Genomic DNA, 14,743 nt, shown 5'->3' with positions numbered 1-14,743 from the left:
AGATGTGACGTACTCCTTCCCCAGTTCTGAACCAGTCTGTTGTTCCATGTCCAGTTCTAATTTTTGCTTCTTGACCTGCATACAGGTTTCTCAGGAGGCAAATTAGGTGGTCTGTTTTCCCATCTCTTGAGGAATTTTCCACAGTTTGTTGTGATGCACACAATCAAAGGCTTTGGCGTAATCATTTAAGCAGAAGTAGATGCTTTTCTGGAATTCTCTTGCTTTTTCAATGATCCAACGGATGTTGGCAATTTGATCTCTGGTTCTTCTGCCTTTTCTAAATCCAACTTGAACATCTGGAAGTTCATGGTTCACGTAGTGTTGAAGCCTGGCTTGGAGAATTCTGCTAGCATGTAAGATGAGTGCAATTGTGTAGTAGCTTGAATATTCTTTGCCATTGCCCTTCTTTGGGATTGGAATGAAAACTGACCTTTTCCAGTCCTGTGGCCACTGCTGAGTTTTCCAAATTTGCTAACATATTGAGTGCAGCACTTTCACAGCATCATCTTTTAGAATTTGAAATAGCTCAACTGGAATTCCATCACCTCCACTAGCTTTATTTGTAGTGATGCTTCCCAAGGCCCACTTTACTTTGCATTCCAGGATATCTGGCTCTAGGTGAGTGATCACACCATCATGATTATCTGGGTCATGAAGATCTTTTTTGTATAGTTCTTCTGTGTATTCTTTTCATCTATTCTTAATATCTTCTGCTTCTGTTATATCTATACCATTTCTATCCTTTATTGTGTGGTATCTCTAATTTTCTTGAAGAGATCTTTAGTCTTTCCCATTCTATTGTTTTCCTCTATTTCTTTGCATTGATCGCTGAGGAAGGCTCTCTTATCTCTCCTGCTATTCTTTGGAACTCTGTATTCAAATGGGTATATCTTTCCTTTTCTCCTTCACCTTTTGCATCTTTTCTTTTCTCAGCTATTTGTAAGGCCTCCTTGGACAACCATTTTGCCTTTTGCCATTTCTTTTTCTTGGGGATAATCTTGATCATTGCTTCCTGTACAGTGTCACGAAACTCCATCCATAGTTCTTCAGGCATTCTGTCGATGAGATCTAATCCCTTGAATCTATTTGTCACTTCCACTGTATAATTGTAAGGGATTTGATTTAGGTCATATCTGAATGGTCTAGTGGTTTTACTTTCTTCAATTTAAGTCTGAATTTTGCAATAAGGAGTTCATTATCTGAACTACTGTTGGCTTCCTGTCTTGTTTTTGGCCATAGAAAATCTTGAATGCTTACGCTTTTCGAAATAAATTGAAACAACCTAGTGTCAGAGTGAAGAGAAGTGTCTTTTTTGCTTTCGGGTCTTACTATGGGTGTAGCTGGGAGTGTCCTGTCAGGGAACCAAGCTGCACCTCCGACCTCACATGCTAACACACAGTAAATATCACTGTCCCTCTGTATAAGCTGGTTGGTGAGGATTCATTCAGTAACAGCGCTTACTTACTTAGCACATATTTTTGAGTACCTGTAATGTGCCAGTCGCTGTCACAGATGCAGGGAAGACCGAGAACAGAAGTCCCTGTCTTCACGTGGGGAGACAGACTCCAAGGAAACCAATACATGATGAACCATTCAGTTAGGTTGCTCAGTCGTGTCCAACTCTTCAGTTCAGTTCAGTTCAGTTCAGTTGCTCAGTCGTGTCCGACTCCTTGTGACCCCAAGAAGCACAGCACGCCAGGCCTCCCTGTCCATCACCAACTCCTGGAGTTCACTCAAACTCATGTCCATCGAGTTGGTGATGCCATCCAGCCATTTCATTCTCTGTTGTCCCCTTCTCCTCCAGCCCCCAGTCCCTCCCAGCATCAGACTCTTTTCCAGTGAGTCAACTCATCGCATGAGGTAGCCAAAGTATTGCAGTTTCAGCTTTAGCATCAGTCCTTCCAATGAACACCCAGGATTGATCTCCTTTAGAATGGACTGGTTGGATCTCCTTGCAGTCCAAGGGACTCGCAAGAGTCTTCTCCAACACCACAGTTCAAAAGCATCAATTCTTCGGCGATCAGGTTTCTTCTCCAACTCTCACATCCATACATGACCACGGGAAAAACCATAGCCTTGACTAGACGGACGTTGGTTGGCAAAGTAATGTCTCTGCTTTTTAATATGCTATCTAGGCTGGTCATAACTTTCCTTCCAAGGAGCAAGCGTCTTTTAATTTCATGGCTGCAATCAGCATCTGCAGTGATTTTGGAACCCAAAAAAATAAAGTCTGACACTGTTTCCACTGTTTCCCCATCTATTTCCTATGAAGTGATGGGACCAGATGCCATGATCTTTGTTTTCTGAATGTTGAGCTTCAAGCCAACCTTTTCACTCTCCTCTTTCACTTTCATCAGGAGGCCTTTGAGTTCCTCTTCACTTTCTGCCATAAGGGTGGTGTCATCTACATATCTGAGGTTACTGATATTTCTCCCGGCAATCTTGATTCCAGCTTGTGCTTCTTCCAGCCCAGCGTTCCTCATGATGTACTCTGCATATAAGTTAAATAAGCAGGGTGACAATATACAACCTTGACATATTCCTTTTCCTATTTGGAACCAGTCTGTTGTTCCATGTCCAGTTCTAAGTGTTGCTTCCTGACCTGCATACAGGTTTCTCAAGAGGCAGGTCAGGTGGTCTGGGATTCCCATCTCTTTCAGAATGTTCCACAGTTTATTGTGATCCACACAGTCAAAGGCTTTTGCATAGTCAATGAAGCAGAAAGAGATGTTTTTCTGGAACTCTCTTGCTTTCTCCACGATCCAGCGGATGTTGACAATTTGATCTCTGGTGCCTCTGCCTTTTCTAAAACCTGCTTGAACATCTGGAACTTCACGGTTCACATATTGCTGAAGCCTGGCTTGGAGAATTTTGAGCATGACTTTACTAGCGTGTGAGATGAGTGCAATTGTGCGGTAGTTTGAGCATTCTTTGGCATTGCCTTTCTTTGGGATTGGAATGAAGACTGACCTCTTCCAGTCCTGTGGCCACTGCTGAGTTTTCCAAATTTGCTGGCATATTGAGTGCAGCACTTTCACAGCATCATCTTTCAGGATTTGAAATAGCTCAGTTGAATTCCATCACCTCCACTAGCTTTGTTCATCGTGATGCTCTCTAAGGCCCACTTGACTTCACATTCCAAGATGTCTGGTTCCAGGTGAGTGATCACGCCATCGTGACTATCTTGGTCGTGAATATCTTTTTTGTACAGTTCTTTGTATTCTTGCCACCTCTTTTAATATCTTCTGCTTCTGTTAGGTCCATACCATTTCTGTCTTTTATCGAGCCCATCTTTGTATGAAATGTTCCCTTGGTGTCTCTAATTTTCTTGACGAGATCTCTTGTTTTTCCTATTCTGTTGTTTTCCTCTATTTCTTTGCATTGATCGCTGAGGAAGGCTTTCTTATCTCTCCTTGCTATTCTTTGGAACTGAGCATTCAGATGCTTATATCTTTCCTTTTCTCCTTTGCTTTTTGCTTCTCTTCTTTTCACAGCTATTTGTAAGGCCTCCTCAGACAGCCATTTTGCTTTTTTGCATTTCTTTTCCTTGGGGATGGTCTTGGTCCCTGTCTCCTGTACAATGTCACGAACCTCCGTCCAACTCTTAGGTGGCCCTAATTCCATGAAGAATAGCGACCCATACAGGGTGCTATTTTGGAGCAAGTAGTCAGGAACATTCTCTGTGGGATGGTAATGTCTCAGCAGAACACTAAAAGACTTGAAGGAACAGCATGTGAATGCTGGGCACATAGAAGGAGCAGGAAGTGCAAGGACTGTGTTGCTGAGTTCTAAGAAATGCAAGGAGGTGCCCAGTGGTGGAGGCAGAAAAATGTTAGTATTAATCATCCTTCTATAAGGCACGGAGAAAAAGAACCATATTAATTCTCTCACACCTCAGTTATATTCACAGGTCCACTGCCTTTTTAAAATTTCTTTTTATTTTTTTAAATCTGTGAGCATACATTTTGATGAAGGATCAGCATTGCACTGTTTCAGGTATTTTGCTAGTGACTTCATGTGGGCAAGCTCATTGAATATTCAGAAGAATCCCATTATTATTCTCATAGCTCCATGCATTCAAAGCACTGAGGTATATGGAGGCTTTGAATGACTTCCCTGTGGTCACAGAAGGAAATGACAACCCACTCCAGTATTCTTGCCTGGAGAATCCCAGGGACAGAGGAGCCTGTTGGGCTGCCATCTATGGGGTCGTACAGAGTCGGACCCGACTGATGCGACTTAGCAGCAGCAGTGGTCACAGAGCTGGTGGCTGTTGGAGCCAGGGTTTGCCAGAGCTGGCTCCACACCCAAGCTGTGTGAGCCTGAGACTGCAGGCTCTGCACTGTCTGGGTTTCTTCTTGGAGGATGGAAAAAAGGGATGCTTTGAGCCCAGCCTGAAAATGGATTCTGGGGGATATTTGCAGCCTTGGTAGTTTTGCTGGGGCTTATTGTGTATATCTTTCACTATGGGGAATGAAATGATTCATCTTAGGGGGAAAAAATGTATGGCTGTTTTTCAGCAAGAACTCTGGTTACAGCTCTATGTTACATGTATGTGAAAGGGTCTTGATATAAGTTGATACCAGCTTGAACGCACTTTGGCCTGTTTTTGTCAGAATAGCCATTTGTCAGGGTGTGCCTCAAGCATGGGCACAGAAGATTGGGGTCTATGAGCCATCCTTCTGCCGGGAGGACGAACAAACAGTACTGGCAAAAATCAAAGGTTGTCATGAATAGATTCCTGCATCTCAGAGCAGAGTGGAGCTCAAAGAATAGTTTAGCTCTCTTAACATTAGGTCAAGGCAGGTTCAGGGAAATTAGCTGGCCTGAATGAAAAGTACACTGTGCTTGTAATAAAATGCACATTCTTGAAACATGAACTTGTGGGCACCTGCTGATGAGATGGAAATTTCTGGTGCCTGTCAGCCCTGCGGGAGGATGACAGGAGTGGTAGATGAAGTCTAGGTGTCCTGGGCTGACAAGCCCTCTCTCTGGTCCTTACAGTGTCTGAGGCAGAAACTCGATTTTGAGTGTTTGTAGTAGGGTTCTTGCCTGGAGAATCCCAGGGACAGCGGAGCCTGGTCGGCTGCTGTCTATGGGGTCGCACAGAGTCGGACACGACTGAAGCGACTTAGCAGCAGCAGCAGCAGTACTGCCTGACTGGACACTAGGGGTATTTTCAGATAGTGCTCTGTTATTTCTTCCTGAGGAAAGAAGCCTGAGGCATACTTTTAAGTGCCCTGGTTATTTTATTTCCCTCAAAGGAAATAATTAAAAGCCAGTCTATTTTTAACCTGCAGTGCCGTTGGAGGTCACATTCACTGATTTTGGCAAGTGTTCTCCCACTGTTAGGACTTTTCTTTTACTTTCTTTTACTTACTCAGTACTTTCTAACATGAGAAACAGCAGACTTGTTAGTAGGAAAACGTTCTAGAGTCACATGTATAGCAGGAAGTAGCATATATAACAATAAGTAAAGAGTTTGTAATTGGGCCTGACCTGCTTACAATACATGATAAAGGGAACAGTTTAAGGGCAGACAAATACTCAAGGTAAGACGTAACTTTTAGCTCGTAACAAAGAGCTTTCTTCATATCATTGATTTGAGGAGGGCTGTCTGTGTTTGGCTTCTTGCCTATTGCTTTACGGGCATGACAAAAGCTGAGAAGATAAACCACATATTAATTACAAGTGACAGTTCCGGATATGAATCACAGATAACCTTATTTATAGATCATTTGAATTATTTTTCCATTATTGATTTGGAAATAGTGATGGTATTAATTCAACATTAGTAATTGTTGTATTGCTTTCCCTATTAAATGCTTTTGACATTTTGGTATAATATATTCAAAGATTAATTCTGATAAATTCCAGGAACCTGAAATGATGACTAGTTTCCATCTTGATTATGGTCTTTAGTGTTGACATAGAAACTTGAGAAGTTAGTTCTACAAAGAGAATTGATAAAAATATTAATCATCTTCTAAATATTTGAATAGAAATCAAATAAAATATTGAGTCCCTTCCATTAATGAAAATATTCTTGTTATCTTGAATTATCAGATTTCATAAGATTAATAAACATTTTCTATATTCTGTGCTAAAAATGGGTAAGTAATAACTTCTTATAAAATCTCTTTGTTATTGTTACCTATCACATGTCTGGCAAATTCAATCACCAGTATAAACAGAAATGTAAAAATAAATGAGACTTCTGGGATGCCAAATGCAGTAGCACAAAATCAACATGCCCAAACTAAAATCCTTTTACTCATGGGTGAGCACTTTGGCTGTCATTTATAGGCGTTTTCTTTCCACTTTGCCCTCAGAACTATGCTTCTCATTTAAATCCATCCTTCAGAAAGTTAGAAATGGGAAATCAAAGCAGAAGGGAAAGAGAGGCCAGAAAGACATGTACAGTGCCTTCAGTAAAAAAGCAATATCTGAGAGCTAAACAAGAGGGAAAAGGCAAATGACACAATGTCTGTCTACCTGCTGTGATGATATGTACAGATGTGTGATGATTTTAGGAGTCAATTTGACAGGCCAAGGTACCTAGCTGTTTCAAATATGAGTCTAGATGTTTCTGTTGAAGGTATTATTTAGATGACATTAATGTTAAGTCACTAGGTTTTGAATAAAGCAGGTCACCCTCATAATGTTGATGGGCCTCATCCAGTCAGTTTAAGAGAAAAAATGTGGACATCAGTGGAGGAAGAAAATTCCATCCCACAGACTGCCTTTGCATTTGAACTGCAGTATTAATTCCTCCTTGAGTCTCTGGCCTGCTGGCCTGCCCTTCAGATTTTGGACTTGCCATTCTGCACAATAACATGAGTCAATTCCTTAAAATAAATCTCAGCCCCTCTCTCTCTATACATGTATACATATTATTGATTCTGTTTCTCTGGAGAACTCTGACAAGGTTTCCTTCCTTTTTTCCTTCTTTTCTTTCTACCGTCTGTCTATCATGTATCTATAGCAGTCATGCAAACAAAGAGTTTGGGAAGGTGTTTATCATATACGTGCTTGGACCTTGAGAATTTTGAAGGATTTGCTTCCTTGACTCTGTGGATCTGAGGAACAGAAGGGGTTCATGGTGGACACCAAGGTGTAATTCTTAGAATCCTCCTCCAGGAAGGACCCTCTGCCCTGCCCCAGCTGTACTGAGGGACAGGGCTGTCTTGAGCTGTCATGCCTTTCTCAGATTGGCTCAGTTGCAGACATCCTTCTCACCCGAGGTCACACACTTTAGAAAGCAACTGCATCCAATGACATCCTAACTGAGGTGGGAAAGAAGTCATTTTAGCTCCAGAGCTCCCTGCTGGTCGACCCTCCCTGAGTTTCTGCTAACCTTCTTCCTGGGCTCAATACTGCTCCTGTCTCCTTTACACAAGTGTTGATTCCATGACTTTTTATTAAACACCCTGTATCCTAAACTGTGGTGTTGGAGAAGACTCTTGAGAGTCCCTTGGGCTGCAAGGAGATCCAACCAGTCCATCCTAAAGGAGTCTTGGGTGTTCATTGGAAGGACTGATGTTGAAGCTGAAGCTCCAATACTTTGGCCACCTGATACAAAGAGCTGACTCATTGGGAAAGACCCTGATGCTGGGAAAGATTGAGGGCGGGAGGAGAAGGGGACAGTAGAGGATGAGATGGTTGGATGGCATCACTGACTCAATGGACATGAGTTTGTGTAAACTCCAGCAGTTGATGATAGACAGGGAGGCCTGGCGTGCTGCGGTTCATGGGGTCACAAAGAGTTGGACATGACTGAGTGACTGAACTGAACTGAACCCTAAACTTCATCTCAGAGTCTGGTTTCTGGAGAACTCAGAGGAGAACCTATCTCTTAAGCAGAAAATATGGTGCATTTCTGTTCTCAGATTTCCCATAAACCTCTTTTATTTTTCTCTACTCTCTAGGTGGGGATCACACAGAAGCAGATCCTGGGGCAAAGACATGGGTGTAGGTATTTGGGAGGTGATTTTAGATATGATGCCAGAAAACAGGTTGGTAAAGTGGCAGAGAAGTGAAAAAAACAAAGGATGGCTAATTGCTCAGCTCATTACCATGAGTAAATGGGACTCAATTACTCTGAGGAACTGTAGGAGATAGTGTAGAACACACCTTAAAATTAACCCCACCAAGAAGAGGCGAAGGAGCAGACGTATTTATCCACCACCTCTCATCAGCTATTGGTTGAAAGCTGCTCCCAGACTAACTCCCAGGAACTAGAGAGAGAGGGCCAACCAGGATCTGGCCACCAGAGGAAGCATGTTATTAATTAATAACAAATTAATATGATAAAGTTAACAGATTGTTACATCTTGAGACTGTTAGGACAGTGTTCAGGGGAATGGTGAACCTTAAAATGATATGGGATGGGCACCTACAATAGCTGCTTCAATTATCCATCTCAAACTTTAGTGCTTGCTCAGGACATGGGGATGGGGTGACCCCTATCTCATAGGGCCAGGAAATACTCAAGATAGAGTTCCGTTCCTTCTGATTCTCTCGTCAGTTGATGCAAATTTTTCTATATTTGTGTTGCTACTAGCTATTATTTCGTCATACTTTTGTCTTGTTTATGGTGTAAACTTTATGCCCTGCTTCTTCTTCACGGCTTTGCCTCTTGAATTTCAAAAGCTAGATTTTTGGAAGAGGAAAAGCTCTTCTGTCTCTTAAGTGCCTGGCTCTTGAAACAAAAAATGTTTGTCCTTCAGGATAATTATTCATGCCATAAATTCAAAATAAGTTTATTTTGCAACTCAAGTAACTGTTTTTAACAGGTAGAATTCCCCCACTCACTTATTGATGTCATAAATCCAATCAGCCAGCTAAATGGGTGCCTTGAGACAATATGAAAATAATTTAGCAAATAAAATTGATATTAATTACTGCCAAATATACTTAACCAATGTGAGTGGGAAGAAAAGGGTAGAAGTAGTAGAAGGGAAAGTTCTCATCTTATGGAACACAAGGTTAACACATAGTGCTTAAATTTTTAAAATCTAGGCCAAAAGTATTATTTCTTACATCTTTTTTCAGCTCTAGAAAACTCTTGTGAACTTATGTTAGGTGTGACATAAATATATTTTAATGCCAGTGTATCAATTCAATTTATTCTTTATTTCATTAAGTCTAACTAAATATTTTTTATTTAAAATATCATGTATGTAGGATCCCATTTTTAAAAAACCTATACATTTATCATCTATGTACTTTTCATCATTTCTGCAATGTTTATGTATAGAAAAATATCCATAGTGCTAGTCAAAGAATATTCAGAAAATGGTTTCTATATGTTAGGATTTCTATAAGTTCAGTTCAGTTCAGTTCATTTCAGTCGCTCAGTCGTGTCCGACTCTCCGCGACCCCATGAATCACAGCACGCCAGGCCTCCCTGTCCATCACCAACTCCCGGAGCTCATTCAAACTCATGTCCACAGAGTCGGTGATGCCATCCAGCCATCTCATTCTCGGTCGTCCCCTTCTTCTCCCGCCCCCAACCTTTCCCAGCATCAGAGTCTTTTCCAGTGAGTCAACTCGTCGCATGAGGTGGCCAAAGTATTGCAGTTTAGGATGTTTAAAATTCTTTTGCTTTTTGCTACTTTATTTTGCCTGATTAGTTATTAATCTGTACAGATTTGATGAATGAAATAATGTTATTTAGCCTTAGCAAAGGCAATCAATATAGAACCAAAGGGGAATATATGCCAGAATATGCTTAAGTGTTTGTTCGCAATAGATGATAGAAGCTCAAACAAATGTCAGTTGCATATTACTATTTAAGGAATATATCACATATGAATATGAACTTGAAATCATTAGAAAATTTGCTTTTATTAAGCATAAATTTGATATTTTTCTGAGAGTATATGATTGCAAGCATTTAAAAATAACAGATGATTTTAATTTACTCTAAATATAATCTGATTGACTGGGTTCTCAAACCTCTGAAGTGTAGTTTTGAATCTGTACTTTACTACTGGCTCTATTTGATGGAACTTTAAAAATGAAAGATATGCATATATACCAATAATGACAACATCTCCTTTGCATAAGAATACAGAAGTTTTTACTTCCCAGGTGGCACAGTGGTAAAGAACCCACCTGCCAGTGCAGGAGACATTGGTTTGATCCCTGCGTTGGGAAGATCCCCTGGCACAGAAAATGGCAATCCACTTCAGTATTCTTTCCTGGAAAATTTTATGCACAGAGGAGCCTGGTGGGCTACAGTCCATAGGGTCACAGAGAGTTGGATGTGACTGAACACACACACACACACACACACACAGGTCACACACACACACACACACACACAGGTTTTTAAGGCTACTTGAACAGTTGATGATAAAGAGAATGTCAGTGGGATGAATGCTTTGTAACTAGGAAACCCAAGAGCAAATTGAGGAACTAAAGGATAATAAGCAACACTTACATCCTGAACATATATTCTCTGCACAAAAATAACTCAGAGACCAAATTTGTCAACAGAATTCCATGAGGCTGATAAAAAAAAAGAAAAAAAATATTATTCTACTGCTCTTGTAAAAATCTTGATTGTGACAAGAATTTTAGTTTGCCATAGAATAAGAATGCTTCTAAAGGTCACGCACTTGCTCATTACATGCTGTAAAACATATAGAAAATGCTGAAAAAAGCACATGCTTCTTGCATAAGTGGAAGGCATCTGTTCACCACCTTCCCCCGCCACCTCATAGATATCTCCACTATCCGAGAAGTGGTTGCAAACTTAGGTTGTTAACCTGGCTGAAATTTTTAAAGAAGAATTTAAGTAATTAGCCTCCAATTAAAGTAAATAAGTTAAAAAATATATATATCACAAGGAAGCTAAGAGGCAAATGCAAAATGTGGTTCTATGAAAAAAACTGACCCAGTTCAAACAAGTCAAGGGCACAGAGAAACAACAAGAAGAGAAGGAAACTGCTCTGCATTAAGAGTTGTAAGAGACAAGTGTCAAGTGGACCTTCTTTGGATTTTTACTCAAACTCTAAAAAAGTTTGAGGTAATAGGGCAATTTGATTACAAAAAGCCATTATTTCAGATGATACAAAAGAATTACCCTTAATGTTAAATTGTTAAATGCGTGAATCTCAGTAAGATTATTTGAGAAAATAATTCTCTGTAAGAGAGATGACAGTTGAAGTTGTAGGGAAGAAATGACCAAGCCTGGAACACTTTATAATGCTTTAGCATTTTTCTAAAAAATTGAATATGTAAAGCAAAAGTGCCAATCTTGATAATTACTGAATCTATATGATAGGTATATATGAGGAGTCATGTTATTTTCTATATTTTTGTGTCTGTTTGAACCTTTTGTAATAAAACATATTGTAAGGTCGCGGAAACGGGCGTCTCAAGCTGTAAGGAAACAACCCAGACACCAAGGGAAAGTAACAGGCTTTATTTGGCAGTGTGCTCCCAGGCAGAACCCACTGACCGCAAGAATGGCCACGAGGAGTTCTGCCCCGAACAAAGGCAGGGTGCGATTTTTATGCCTTCAGGGCAGGAAGTGGTATCATATAACCTGAACAGGCCTAAAATAAGGTAAAGCTCAGGAATGCGAGATTGTGAGTGGTCAGCTAGACCGGGTTGGTCACTCTGGAGGTCAGGAAGGGGGGTAGATCTTGGCAGAGAGTTATTACGTCAGAAATTCCTCAGCGGTTTGTCGGGACTTTTTCCCTCTGACGGGGGATGGAGAGGGGAAGAAGGAGCCAAGATAGCCACCGGGAAGGGGAAGCCAAGAAGGCCACCAGGGTCCAACCTTACATTCTGACCCTTTTGATAGGATAAGGGGCAACGTAGTCGTCTCTGGCTGCTTCCTGCTGAACTGGGGCGTCGTGGGAAGGGGTCATGGTCGGACTCCGGTGTTCCCAGGGACTCAGGGTCTTTAGGCAGGAGTCTGGAATTGGCGGTCATCATCATTTTCTGTCTGTTGGCATTTCAGGTCATCTTTCGCAGCTGTTGGTATGTGGGCTGAAGAGCAATGTGAGTAAAGTGATGTATAGCAGCTCGAATGGCATGAGGCCTGTCTTGGAGTGGGGAGTCGTTCAGATGTGTGTGAGTATTGGCGGCAGAAGGCGACTTGTTTCAGCATTGTCTAGGGGTTGGTCAGGGAATAGTCTTGTCATACTATCATTTGGAGATTTGTTGCATCCTGGAAGAAACAAACTTAACAAGAAAGTTAAAGGTACATGGCCCAAAGATTAATAGAAGTAGAAAAGCTGCTCAGGGGCTATCAGGAGAACCAGGACCAGACATTGGTTTATGACGTTAATGTTTTTCTAGGTACGAGAAGATGCAAGAATTTGGGCTCATAAAAACTTTACCTGAAGACATCTGACTATCTGAAGGTTGGTTCTTCTGGGTTTTTCCCAGAGCACAGAGTGCCTTATTTCTGATTTCCACCCTGAATTCCCTTCAGGGGGTGTTGAAAGTCAGCAGCTTGCAGTGGTCATGATGTAGTCTCTGTAGAGGCATTTGGCAAGTACCAACTTCTAGTCAGCAGGGTCCCTTCATAGCTACATATTTGACCATGTTTGGGGGCCATTTCATGGCCATTGTGTCCCGCGGTGCTGGGAAGGCTCATTCCCAGGTCTAGGGAAGATTCCATGGATGGGCAACTCAGTGTGCTAAGATTGGACCAGGCCTTGCAAGTAGCAGAAGTCTCTGGACCACTGTCTTACTAGCCTCTTGGTCCAGGAAAATATTCCCTCTTGTTGCTTCTTCCCATATCTAGAGTTACATTATTACAATCATTGATCTTATATGGAATTGCATATCAGCATTATATCACAGGCTCAGTCACACATTTGTTAAAGTAAGAAATAATCTTCTGAAACAAGTGACATAGAAAATAATATAGCCATAGCTAGCAGTTATTAGTAAAGTCATAACATGTCACATGAACTCAGGTAGTTTAATAGCTCTTTGGGATGTCTCAGGGGCCCTCTGAAGCACCCCAAAGTCAACTAGAAGTCAAGCTATTTAGGCAGTTTTGTCAATGAATATCAGAAGGGTTTGTAACAGTCATCTAGAATCACATAGATCACTGTGAAATAATATATTCATTTAGCCAAGGTAACAAAGAAGATTTCAAAGGTAAACATAGAACAGATCACTTCAGAGGTAAAGAAACTTAAAATCCATTATCAAAGGCAGTTTAACATCTCAGGAAAACTTTTATCTATACATAGAAACTCTTTCTTTGGGATCTACTTTCCATCAAACCTTCTTATCACTTTCTGTACCCATTTGTTTTCCCATCCTGGAACAGTCACCTTAAGTCAGACCTACTTCCTTTTTCCTTCATAAAAATGTACTTTCCATTAAACCTTCTTTACTGAACATATATATCTTACTTCTCTTAAGTGGGGACCTCGGTGTCCCATATTGTGGGGTCTATAAAGGAAGATTCAGAGGCATAAAGGAGGAGTAGAGGTAGTGTTGGGGAGTGTAAGGGTGTGAGAAGGGTAGAGGTATGGTGGCTTTGAGCTTAGTTAGAATGTCTCGTCCTAATAGCTGAGTGGAACATGAAAGAAGTATTAGGAGGGAGTCGATGAATAGGTGATGGTCGAGCTGACAAGGCTGTAGTCCAGTCTGTAGGGGGTGTGAGGGCTTGCCATCTATACCTATCACTGAGATCTGGGAAGGAGTCAGAGTGCCCCTGTAAGAGGGAAGAACCTTGAGAGAGGTATTTTTCATCCCCTCCAGCAGGAACTAACAGGCGAATCCATGGGAGGAGGTGTTTTTGGAAGGGGTGGATAGAGAGAAGAAACGGATGGGGGTCTTTGATCTGTTTTTATTGGAGAGGAGATCAAGGAGCGGGAGTAGCGATTACAGGAGGATCTGGTGGAATTGGAGAGGTAGGAGGTGTTAGAGGAGGAGGAGTTGCGGCCGCCGCAGCAGCGGGGGGTCGCAGCGTATGGAGGAGGAGGAGGGGCCACCAGATCTTCCGGACGGACTGTGAAAGCAATATCGGAAGAGAGAGAGCTTGGAGTTGTCGGGGAAACAATTACCGAGGGGGGCGAGGGGCGGAGTTTTTCTCGGTCTGTTTGGACAGATGTTTTAGCTGGCGGCGAGGGGCCAGAAGGGGAAAGGGAAAAAAGGATTTGGGAGGAGGGGAAAGAAAGAATAGGGGGAGGGGCGGGAGCGCAGCTGCCAAAAAGCCTGTACGTAGGGTACCTCAGACCATTTTCCCGTCCTTCGACAGTAATTATCTAAATCACGGAGGATATCAAAATCAGAAGTTCCCGCTGAGGGCCATTTTGAGCCATTATCAAGAGAATATTGGGGCCAGGCCTCAGAACAGAGAAAAATCAATTGTTTGTGTCGTATATCGTTTGAGAGACGCAGAGTTTTAAGGTTGGCCAAAAGACAATCTAGAGGAGCTGACCAACCCCGGTCAGACTTGGAGGCAGTTGTCCCCATTGGCGAGCGACGGAGGATAGGCTTAGGGGTAGATCAACCAGGCGTCCCCAGGAGATCTATCATCCCAGCGGAGGAGGCTACCGCAGCCGAAATGGACGTCTCCGAGATCGACTGGTGCCCAGGAAGCAGGACCTGGCCTGCAGCCAGGTGAGGCGGAAGTCTCCGACTCAACTGGTGCCGGAGGAGGAAGCCAGACACAGCGCTGTAATTTTCATGACGGGTCTGGCCCTCAAGGACTGGACTCCCGTGGATTACTCGCCAAGGGGGAGAGCTACTCTAGGAC

At 42.1% G+C, this 14,743-nt stretch overlaps 1 protein-coding gene across 3 annotated transcripts in view; it reads left to right on the top strand.

Annotated features, from left to right (window-relative positions):
• Positions 1–14,743, top strand: part of LOC129551702 (uncharacterized) — a 447,940-nt gene that overhangs the window by 122,485 nt on the left and 310,712 nt on the right. Inside the window, exon 1 of one of the 3 annotated variants that reach the window (XM_088845549.1) lies at positions 8,456–12,090. The exons of the other annotated variants lie outside the window; for them this stretch is intronic. Coding sequence (XP_088701675.1) covers positions 11,884–12,090 — 207 coding nt within the window. The 5' untranslated portion in view covers positions 8,456–11,883. Of the gene's footprint in view, positions 1–8,455; positions 12,091–14,743 lie in introns of those variants that run through there. 3 annotated transcript variants of the gene reach the window in all.

This window comes from Moschus berezovskii, chromosome 17 (assembly GCF_049115385.1).
Source record: "Moschus berezovskii isolate FMDL1 chromosome 17, NW_MosBer_1.0, whole genome shotgun sequence".
NCBI classification, from domain to species: Eukaryota; Metazoa; Chordata; class Mammalia; order Artiodactyla; family Moschidae; genus Moschus; species Moschus berezovskii.
The sequence above is the reverse complement of the archived record's forward strand: the minus strand, read 5'-3'. Positions and strand labels throughout refer to the sequence as shown.